This window comes from Epinephelus moara, chromosome 22, assembly GCF_006386435.1.
Source record: "Epinephelus moara isolate mb chromosome 22, YSFRI_EMoa_1.0, whole genome shotgun sequence".
NCBI classification, from domain to species: domain Eukaryota; kingdom Metazoa; phylum Chordata; class Actinopteri; order Perciformes; family Serranidae; genus Epinephelus; species Epinephelus moara.
Window position 1 is genome coordinate 1,871,983 of NC_065527.1, and position 11,694 is coordinate 1,883,676.

General features: G+C 44.1%; 1 protein-coding gene and 2 long non-coding RNA genes across 8 annotated transcripts in view; 1 reads left to right on the forward strand and 2 right to left on the reverse strand.

The window, feature by feature from the left end:
• LOC126384510 (uncharacterized) overlaps positions 1-11,694 on the reverse strand; it is a 250,992-nt gene that overhangs the window by 182,572 nt on the left and 56,726 nt on the right. The gene's annotated exons all lie outside the window — the stretch shown is intronic.
• Positions 1-11,694, forward strand: part of LOC126384513 (uncharacterized) — a 173,663-nt gene that overhangs the window by 98,569 nt on the left and 63,400 nt on the right. The gene's annotated exons all lie outside the window — the stretch shown is intronic.
• The window catches only part of fam49al (family with sequence similarity 49 member A, like), a 41,506-nt gene continuing 40,353 nt past the window's right edge, over positions 10,542-11,694 (reverse strand). For all 6 annotated transcript variants that reach the window (XM_050035546.1, XM_050035548.1, XM_050035543.1 and 3 more), the window contains 2 exons: positions 10,890-10,960; positions 10,542-10,778 (listed from right to left, as the gene is read on the reverse strand). In XM_050035546.1, coding sequence (XP_049891503.1) covers positions 10,715-10,778; positions 10,890-10,960 — 135 coding nt within the window. In that variant the 3' untranslated portion in view covers positions 10,542-10,714. The remainder of the gene's footprint in view (positions 10,779-10,889; positions 10,961-11,694) is intronic.

Below are 11,694 nucleotides of genomic sequence, written 5' to 3' on the forward strand. Positions count from 1 at the left end.
TAATCCAGCCTAGAGGTAACAAAAGCGTGGACCAATTTTTCTGCATCTTTTCGGGTCAGGATAGGCCTAATTTTCGCAATATTACGCAGATGAAAAAATGCAGTCCGTGAGGTTTGTTTTAAATGAGAATTAAAAGACAAATCTTGATCAAATGTTACTCCGAGGTTTCTTACGGTAGTGCTAGAGGCAATCATTCCTCTTTTGTAAAACAGTGTTACATTTGGTGAAGAGTGCGTTGTGACTTGTTCAGGACTTGAAACTCAAAGTTAGGACTCAGGACTTAGAGTGCAGAGACTTGAGACTTCCTGTAACCTGGTCTCACCTGTGTGACACTCACACAGTGCAGACTGTGCACATCAGTTGGTCACCAGCTGTAACACCTGTTTTACATTGTGGCGGATGAAGGACAATGACTCTGTGCTGATATGAAGCGTGTCAGGGAGACAACAAGAGAAAAAAAGACTCTGTGTGGTGTGTGTGTGTGTGTGTGTGTGTGTGTGTGTGTGTGTGTGTGTGTGTGTTGGCGCTGACTACAGCTCAGTGGAAGGCGGGAAGGGGCCAGTGGAGGGAAACCACCACTGAATGAGTATCACACACACAGTTGGGCTGATAAGGTGTTCCCTCCTCGGGGCAGTTAACGGTTAATCGCATGTGGCGGCGGCGTTACTTAGAGAGGGAGAGCAACAAAGCGAGCGGGGAATTTGCAAAACATTTCAGGGGAACTTGAGGATCATCTGATAGCCTCGACTGTTGGAGGAGTCCAACTGAAAAGAGAATTTCTCGCCTCATGACCCTGCTCGCTCTGCAGGAGTCACAACTTCCACCTCCATGACTATAGTTCCACAATGACGTTACGTATTTGCATATTTGACCTCCTCATTTCATTATGAAATGTGTTGTAAAGGACTTCTTTATTGAAAGGCCCAGTGTGTCTGAAAACGTGTGGGTGTGTGTGTTAATGAGTTTAATCTCCCCTGATGGGCTGAGGGCTGTTTCAGGCTTAACGAGGAAACACTTGTAGGTTTTGGCTCCAAAGTGAAAATGTACAGTTAGTTTCCTTTAAAGAACCTGCAGCAGCTTCAGTGCTTCTCAGTTTGTGTCTCTGCGTCCACACAGTCACAGTTAGTCTCGTGTTTATCTGATGTAACTGTCATTCATGCTTCATGTCATAAATAATAAACATTTGTCAGAAGTGATGCAGGGTTGAATTTGAATACATGTCGTTGGGGAAGTTCAGTGAAACTTTGGTTCCTTCTTTATTACATGACAGTTAGGGCACAGAGCCAGGCCGTGGATACTGCTCCACACACACACACACACACACACACACACACACACGCACACACACACACACGCACACACACACACACACACACACACACACACTAAGATACCACATTTGCCTACAGTCTTAACCACTGTGTGTCTTGCTCACTGTTACTCCTAGAGTGTGTGTCTTTCCCTCCAGCTGTGTGTGTGCTGTGGTTGTATCGTACCCTGTAAGACGGTCCTCTATCTGCCTGCTGCTCTCTTTTCCATATATAACTTGTGACAGGCTCTCCTGTGTCCTCCTGCCCTACATTACACCTTCCAGCACTCACACTGCATAGAACAGCTGGAGTGTGTGTGTGTGCGCGCCTGATGCTAATCTGCTGTCATCTTTTAACCCTTTGAAGCCCGAGCACTTTCAAAAACATTGAAAGCAGGCAATGAAGAACTTAATAAGAAAAGACCCAAACATTAGCATGATATTAGTAGAGTTACAGAAAAGTGAAAATTAGCAAACACACACAAAAAATAAATAAATAAAATGAAATAAATGTAAAACAACAAAAATAGGAAAAGACCTGAACATAAAATAAAGATAATATATAAATGATAAAATAAAAAGTATAAATGAAATAAAATAAATAAAATAGAATATAATCATTTGAAATGAATAAAATAATAAAAATAACATACTATACATATATAACAAACACAGGAAATGACCTAAAAAATGGGCTAAAATAATAATAATAATCAATATATAATAAAAAATAAAATAATAGATAAAATATAGTATAATAATATAAAATGGAAATATTAAAATATGAAAATAATAAACATACCATATATTTTTCTGTTATCTAACTTTAAATGTTTGTTTTTTTTACAATAATTATAAACATGTTTTATATATATAATTTTCTGATAATATATATATTTTTCTCTCAGCTAATTTCTTGACACCTTTTGAAACCTTTTGAATAAAGAACTGACTGCCTTTTTCTCAGGACCTTTAACAGCCACCATGACTGGAGGTAAAACACTAAAACCTGATGTTAGTATTACAAGTTTTAAAGTTGTTTCACTATCAAACAGTAGTGTTCATTCGTCACAGCAGATCAATTCCATTATTAACTATTTCCTGTTCCATTATAGTGTCAGAAAGTCTCAGCTGGGATGAGTTACACATCTTCTGTTCTGATCTCAGTGAAGCACAAAGTATTGATCTTTACTGGTTGGTTCAGCAGCCTGTCATTAATTAATCTTTTGCTGCCCCCTTGTGGTCAGAGAGGGAACTGACGTACATCCTGAGACAGGAGAACACTCAGTACTGAACCATGAGAGGCTTTATAATTGCTAACAAGCATCAACCAATACTAAAGCTGCTTTTTCACAACTCTTCATACAGTCTGCGTCACAAATGTGCATCCTGGTCTGACAGTTCTCCATCGCTAAGACAAAGAGTGACCTTCATCATCACCATCTTAACACAGCAGAGCATGCGGCACCATTTTTAATTGAATGTGAGTTTTTCTTTGGCATATTTCTAAGGTGGCAAACTAAATTACTCACAATATTTACACCCCAGCTTCAGTTCCTTACAGTGATCAGTCCATCCAGTGGCACATACAAATGAATAATGAATGTAATACTGTAAAATGAAGAAAGAAAACGGTCTCAGAAAATGTCTCTCTCTTGTTTAACAAATAGTATTTCAACAGAGCATCTCAAAATAAGTGTAGAAACTGCAGGTGGAGGTGCAGCAGGGTTTGTTATCTCTTGGAAAATCATCTTCGGAGAAATGAAAACAACTCCTGCTGTAATATGCGTGCCTGCCTTTTTTGGCACATGCTGTAACTGTGCAAGTTTTGACTAATGTTTGTTAGCGTCGTTTAGTCCTATCACATGTTGTGTAGTTTCACAGATGACAAGGACAGTCAATACAACAATACAAACCAATACACAACATTACATCAGCAACCAGCGAGAACTGTCTGGTGCATGTTCTGAATAAGTCTAACAACAGGTCTAACAACTCCCAGCAGCTGGGAGTTGGGAGATCCATGACCCAGTTCTGTCTTCAGGTCCAGGCACAGAAGAGCCCTCAATGCCCACATCCAGCACAGACTCATCCACATCCCCATCGGCCAGATCACTAACAGAGGAGCCACAGTCCTCTGGGTTAGCAGGAAGACGTAGGAAGTTCACGGGCATAATCAGGTTCCTGTGGACCACTTTCTCTTGGTCTGTGTCACAGTTCCTGAGTCTGAAAGTATGAGTGTCTTCATGTTTCTCCACAACAGTGTAGAGGTGGTTGTCCCAGCGATCAGCAAGCTTCCTCATTCCCCCTTGTTAGCCAAAAGGACTCTGTCTCCAACATCCACCGGTCCACCTTTCAGCTTGCAGTAGCAAAGGTCAGTTTGTCTCTCCTGTTGCTTCCTGGTTGAGACCTGGGCGATCCTAACAGCGTCTGCCAAGTCCTGCCTGAGACAGTGCACATAGCCATCATAGTCCACCACCTGATCACCCAAAAGCACAGACTCGAACATCCGGTCCACGGGCAACCTGCCGATTCTGCTGAACATCAGCTGAAAAGGAGTGAAGCCTATGGTCTCATGGACTGTGGCATTATAGGTAAAGGTGAGAGATCTCAGCAGCTGTGGCCATTGGTGTTTGACTTTAGGTGGAAGGGTTCTGATCGTACTACCAAGGGTGCGACTGAACCTCTCAACTGCACCGTTGCCCATGGGGTGGTAAGGAGTCGTATGAGATTTCTCCACCCCAGCAACCTGGAGCATCCCTTCAGTCAGACAGTTCTCAAAGTTCGCCTCTTGGTCTGAATGCACCTGTTCAGGAAACCCATAGATGCAAAAGAAGTTGTTCCAGAGCTGCTGAGCGTCAACCTTAACTGACTGGTTGGGACAGAGACAGGCCTGGGCCAGCTAAGTAAAATGATCAGTCGAGGGACTTGTTGGAAGAGTCCTCAGCTGACCAAAGGTCAATGCAAACCAGCTCGAGAGGTCTGGAGGTCCTCACACTCTAAAGTGGTGCTCTGGCTTCAGGTTCAGGAGACTTGCTGAACACACAGTGACAACAGCGCCATACATACTCCTTCACATCTCCCTCCAGGTAGAGGCCAGGTAGAGTGTCCGCTTCTGCCCTTGATGACCCGCCTCGTCATGGACACCTTTGAGGACTTCCTCTTTTACAGCAGAGGGCACAACGTATTGGTAGGTCTCTCTCCTTGTCACAGCATCCTTAGATGTGTGATACAGCCCCCCTTGCTTTGATGGTGAGTTTCTCCCAGTGCCTGATGAGCCACAGAGCATCCACAGGCTCATGTAAACGTGCTCATCGACGGCCACTCCTCTAGCGGCTTGCAGCTGAAGACTAGTGTGAACCACTTTGACACAACTGCTTCAAGAATGGCACACTGCTTCGAAGCATTTCATACAGTCAGAAGAGTGATATCTGCTGGCTGTGTGTCAGAACTGCATCTAAGTGGAAGACCTGAAAAAGCCTCAGGACTGCCTGTAACGAGGCCTCGCTCTCAGTAGTCACCTGATTGTGGGCGTGCTGAAGCTGGGCTCGAAACACTGTCTCGGAACACGCTTCAAAAGATCAACACTGTGTCGAGCAAACTGGCTCGAGCGTAACATCACTACTCCTTAGTCCTTTTACAGCAATGTTGATGGCTTTGTTAAGCCGAATCCAATAGTTAACAGCAGTCTCAATGGGGCGGGGCTTTGTGTCATATAAAGGAGGTCACAGAGTCACTGAAGTGCTGCTTATGTATGTCAAACACAGGTTGAGGGCCTGACCCAATAGTCTCAACATCTCGTGGTCTCCCCCTTAGCTTGCCCAAAACCTCTTCTACCTGGTTACATAGCTCAACGCCCCTCCTGCCCAGATAAAGTCTCATAGCTTCCTCCCACTCAGAGACTGAAACCTTGTCAGTGTTACCTCCCCTGAAAGGGTGTGGCTCATAACTATTATGGCCAACCGTCAGGTTAACCTTAGAAAGATCAGCTGTGGTTGACTAAGTCATGCTAACATCACCAGCTGGGATGGACTTAATACATGAAACAATGCTCTCACCTATACTGGTCCCAATCTGTTTCACTAAAGGTGAGTTCACATTACACAACTGGCCGACCAGTCTTGAGTCGAGGAGACTATCGTAATCTTTTAAGTGTTCATACCTGGCGATATGTGTTTCTGTCATTGGGAGTCTCGCCAACTGCTTAACGACCTGTGTGTGCACACCACAAGATTTCTCCACTGAGCCCTCGCAGACAGAGCCCCAGATAATGCAGTGACGTCACCAAACTACGTTTTGTCACATGTGAACAAAACAGGATACTATGAAGTTCCCCGGCGCTAAACTTTACCTGTCAACATGGAATGTCTGACAGCTCCTGATCCTGTGGATGCTGCCATTGTTGTTGTTGCTTGCCGGCTTGTCCTCCTCACATTTCTCCTGTTTTCTAGCATGCCAGATATCCAGTCCCAGTCACAGACGAGGGGGCGACTTGCTCGTAGACTTGTTCACACTTGAGGACTCGTCGTGGCAGACTATCTGCCGACTCACCTCCGACCCAAGGTGGCTCTCAAGATCCTCTGCGACGTCACAATCGCAGTGAACATCGTGTAATGTAAACTAGGCTTAAGTCGCTGAGAACATTAACCAGGACATGTTCGACGTCTTGACCAGAAAGTGCAGACTGACCATCCACCCCAATATCAGCAGTGGCACATGCACTATCACACACACAGTATGATTAACCCAAGAATAAAGAGGAGTAGGAAACTGACTAAACCACAGCCTTGAGCCCCGACCAGTACCTGACACATTAGACACACCCAAAACAAAAAAAACCCTATAACTCTATGAGCCTATTTCTTTTATAGTTTTAATCACTGTTTATCTTAACTTGTTTGCTTCTCTTGACTGTCCGTTCAGATAGAGATCCACGCATTAAATGATCACCCCCACAGAAAGGAGAAAAAAAAAAATCCCAAAATTTTTTTTACCTTCACAGGTGACATTCACACCAATTTACCAGTTGCATGTACAAAATTACAATTACCACCTCAAGGTAAAGTCTTTTTTTGGCCTTCTGGGCTACCATACACCAGATTCAGTCCAAATATCAGGTTTTAAGCCAAAACTGAGACTCACGGCACCAAACGAAAGATCAGAGTCGTCTGTCCCACGTCGAGTCTGCAGCAACACCAGGAAGGAGGAGGGTGTGTCATGGCGCCATTGGAGCGGTGTAGTCCTATCACATGTTGTGTAGTGTCACAGATGACGAGGATCACTGTCAGACTCTGATGTCACTTTATTAAATCTGGTGATGAACACAGGAAACATGTCTGTCCATCAGGTCTCACAGCCACAGCTACAGGATCAAATCCATGAGACTCACTGTCTGTTAAACAGTTAGCTGCTAGGGTTAGCCACATGCAACTTTAAGCTAGCAAAGTTACTGAACAGTTACGTAACAATTTACTCCTCTTACGTCACAAACAACATCATGACATCAGCACATGCGTGACGAATAAAGTGCCAAGTATAAAGTTATATTAACGGAGCTCAGCACAAGCTAACTCACCGCGTCCGTGTGGCGTTCAGGTGTCTGCAGATAAATAAGAGTGTAACTTATAAATCATAATAAAAAGAGACAGAATAAAACAGTGACTAACTTCATATTGTACAGGCAGGTACATGATAATAAATTAAATGCAGTGCACCTTCAGTGATGACAGATACACAGCTGGTGATGGTGAGTGGGATCACTGACACATTAAAAACATTAACTTTAAATACTGTCAGACTACATAAAGTAAAAGGGACACTGACAGACTTCAGCCTGTGTTTTTAACGATCACCTTCCACACCGGTGGTTCCTCACCTTTTCTTTTTGGCATCTAACCCTGGTCACATGTTTAGTCTCTCGTCAACATCCTTTTGTTTGTGCAGCTTTTTGTTTCCCAACACCAACATTTAAAAAAAAGTCTGATTGTTGGAGCACCGCCTGATGACTTCCTGTTCATACCGGCTGTTAACAGATTCCTTCCTCATGCGATGCCAGTGGAGGTGACGGGGGACAAAATCCAGAGTCTTCATCCTGTGCAAAACTATACTCCAAAGTTTATCATGAGGTTTTAATAATCTGAGTAAATCAAGTGATATGTACCAGACATATAGTATTAGTAGTGCAGAATGTGCTTGTTGAGCTGCCACTGTAAAATATTTGACTGTATGTATACAGTAAATTACTGTAAAATGACAGCTGTATACTGTGATCTCAGAGAAGTTATGCCTGTATATTACTGTAATTTAACAGTATTTAACAGTATTAACAGCCTGGACTTCTGTGGGGGCGTTGAGGGGAATCCTCCCGTAGGAATTGTTTCTTTTTTTTAACAAGCTCTATTTTAATGCTTTTTAAAAATGTATCCTGGTATATCATATACCCCTTAGAACTGTTGGCTTACGACTGCGTCCCTCAGGGAGTGGTACTGCATGACTAGGGGGTACCAGGCTCACTGCTACGAGCTATCCGACCCCGTGTGATCCCGTGTGACCAAACTAAGAGCTGCATCCGCATACTTGGCGTAAAGTCAAACATGTTCTCGGTGGGTGTTGGCCTCCGACAGGGACGTCCCCTGTCACCGATCCTGTTTGTGATATTCGTGGACAGGATCTCAAGGCACAGCCGGGGGGAGGAAGGGGTGTTGAATTTCTGCTCTTTGCAGATGATGTTGTTCTGTTGGCTTCATTACACCGTGACCTCCAGCATGACCTGGGGCGGTTTGAGTGTGAAGTGGTCGGGATGAGAGTCAGCACCTCCAAATCTGAGGCCGTGGCTGGAAAAATGTGGATTGTTCCCTCTGGGTTGGGAGAGAGTTCCTGCCTCAAGCGAAGGAGTTCAAGTACTGAGATCTTGAGGGTAGAGGGGGTAGCGAGAGATGGATCGGCAGTTTGGTGCGGCTTTTGCAGTGATGTGGACGATGCGCCGGACAGTCATGGTTCAGAGGGAGCTGGGCCGGAGGGCAAAGCTTTCAATTTCCTGGTCCATCTCTGTCCCAACCCTCACCTATGGTCATGAGCTCTGGGTAGTGACTGAAAGAATGAGATCAGAGATACAAGCGTCTGAAATGAGTTTCCTCTGTAGGGTGTCTCAGAGATAGGGGGAGGAGCTCAGAAATCCAGGGGGAGCTCGGAGGCGCTGCTCCTTCATGTTGAAAGGGGTCAGTTGAGGTGGTTTGTGCAGACCCAGAACACACTGGAGGGATTATATATCTCATCCGGTCTGGCAACACCTTGGGATCCCCGAGGAGGAGCTGGAAAGTGTTGCTGAGGAGAGGGACGTCTGGGGTGCTTTGCTCAGCCTGCTGCCCCCGCGACCCGGCCCCGGATGAAAATGGATGTATTATTAATAAAAGAAACCACACACGCTCTGACTTACGTGGCGCTGTACAGAGACACAACATCAGTGGTTGAATGTAATAAATGACAAGTTTATTGTTGCACAAAATGTACAAAATAACAAGCAAATGGACAGCCCCTCTCCCCCCCACACAGCGTCCCTCCCCTCCCTCTGGTTCATCTGCAATAATAATGAAGCTGAATTTCTGAAACCTATGACTACGGCAAGTCCGATGGTCCAAGCCAAACGCATGGTAATTCTGAGAGACAACACATACCCAATTTCAGCGTCACTGAACAATTAAAAATGAATAAAAACACCTTATTTACACATTTCTGTCAGAACTTTTACAACATGCCATCTATATATTTATACAGAATATGCTTGTGCACATACCCCTGTATAGAAAATATATTATAAGATCAAATTAAATTAGACTAAGGGCTATAGACATCCAAAGTACAGCACTTGTTCTTTTTAATCTCCGTTTGAATCTTTTTTTAGTTTCATTTTTATTTCCCACTTATTCAATGACGTAGCTCTTTAACCACCTCGTACTAAAACTAAGAGTTGTATGCAGACTGTGTTTTTCCTCGAGGACCCAAGCTGACCATGTAGATGCCTGCTGAGAAGAGACTCATATTTACACTGTGACACTCAGATCTCTCCCTTAAAATGCACGTGTGACTCTTTCTGACCGTGTGTGTGTGTTGGCTTGTGTCGTCTCGGCTGTTTCATATGTACCCCAAATGATGTTTGTGATGTTTTACAAGATTTCAACCCCTCAAATCCCCCCTCCTCCTCCTCCTCCTCCTCCTCTTCATCCAGCCTGGCTTGATGATACAATAAAAGTAAAAACCAATCAGCTTTGGCACTGGGTGAAGAAGTAAGTGTGCTGTGGTTTCCCAGAAAGCCTCTCATGGATCATACGAGTCGTGTAAAATCTGATTCGTCCCTGTTTGTGCACTAATGTGAAATCACAGAGAGCACATCTGCTGTTCTCAGAGTTTGAGATTTAACATATTAGTGCAGAGAAAAAGGGATGAAGGAGCTGATGTCTAACAAGATAGTACTGTGATATCTAAACCACATTAGCACCATGGAGAAAGAGAGAGTGAACAAAGTTGTTCAAGTAAAGCCAGACTACTCACGAGATGTTTCGTGCTGGAACATTTACAGCGTCGGGCACACAGCATGGAGGGGATTTTTATGTGCCGAGGAAAAATCAGGTATCTCATGGATGGAGGGATGGATGGATGGGAATAGGGGTGAGGGTGACGGGCAATGAGGGAGAAATCAGGGCGAAGAGAATGGAGGCATCCTAACAACTTGTGTCCTTGCCTCCTCTACTTCAGCTGCACCGACGCAGAAAAGAAACAAACAGGCAGAAGCAAATCTCCGGAGTGCATCCATCACATTGCTCCATGAATCACCTGAGCTCGGTGCAGCTGAAGGAGTCAGACATCTGCAACCTCAAGAGCTTCAAACCTCCTCCGGTTTAACTGAGCGAGGGGGCGCGGGAAAGTCTGTGGGAATCACTTTGGGATCAGATCTCAGGGGAAAGGAGATGGTGTCGTTTCAAAGTGTGTGCAAAAATACTTGTCAGACTACTGCTGGAACATGAACCCTCTCTTTTTTTGTACATTTTCAGTTTGCGTCGGTTCTGACCTTAAATTTTGCAATATAGCTTCCTCTTTAACCCTACGTCTTCTTCATCTGCTGCTTGTGTTTCACTTGTTTTAATATATATCTATATTTTCTTTTCTGGCTTTTTTTTTCTCTTTTCTTACTTTACAAAATGAGAGACAGAATGATGGACAGCTGACAATATATATAATTATTTTCCTCTTCTTATTATCATCAGGTTTGTGTGGACCTGGAGATGATTTTCTTTGTTCGTTGTAAACAAACAGGTTTATCAGCCACTGGCGTTTGTTTCCTCCTCCTTCTTCCTCTCTTTTTCCTCCTTCTTCAAGTGCGCTTCTTCGTTCCTCCCTCTCTCCTCCGTCTCATTGCAGCAGGGCCCTGATTTGTTTGGAGGTGCTGTCATCATTTAGATGCCGTGTCGTATACCTGAAGGAGACAGTGACAGAGACATCAGAATGCTCTGAGACATATTTGTGCGTCACATCTGTTTATATCTCTTTCTCTGTCACTAAAACACACACACATGTTCATACACACCTCAGTGCATTCAGAAGTCCCTCCACACTGTTGGACGGTTGCTCTTTCAGCACCTTGATGCAGCCCTTCATCTGCGCGACACAAAGACGACACACGGTGTTAGAGAAAGGTCAGCAGCCTCAGATCTACCTCATCTCCTGCTGCTGCAGCCAAACACCAACTCTACACACACCTTTATAAAGTCAAAGTGTGCGAATATGTTTCGTACATGAGCAAACACAGGTCTCGATAAGGTTAGACCTGTGGTTCCCTCTGGGCTCGTTATGCTTTAACATGAAGCGTGATCTATTGTCTGTCCAGGTGAGGATGATGATCCTGCTGAATCAAAGAAATATTTTTGCTCTTCTCACTGTTTGATTTAAAGGGACAGTTCACTCCAAAATCAAACATACATATTTCTCCTGTTACCCGTAGCACTATGTATCAGTCTAGATAGTATTAGTGTGAGTTGCACAGTGTTGGAGATATCGGCCGTAGAGATGTCTGGCTTCTCTCCAATATAATGGAACTAGATGGTGCTCGGCTTGTGGTGCTCAAAGCGCCAAAAAAATACATTTAAAAACTCAACATCAACGTCTCTTCGCAGAAATCATGACCTGGTTACTCAAGATTTTCCACAGACTTTGTTGTGAGCAGTTTCATGTAGGAACTATTTTCTTTCTGCTGAACTACACCTGTCAATTGACCTATGGCTAAGCCCCGCCCTCAAACGCAATGAGCCAATCACAGTGCATATAGCCATTCCCATACACTGGGACATTCTCTGCCTGGACGTCCATTGAAATGCATTACAGAAAGTCAGTTT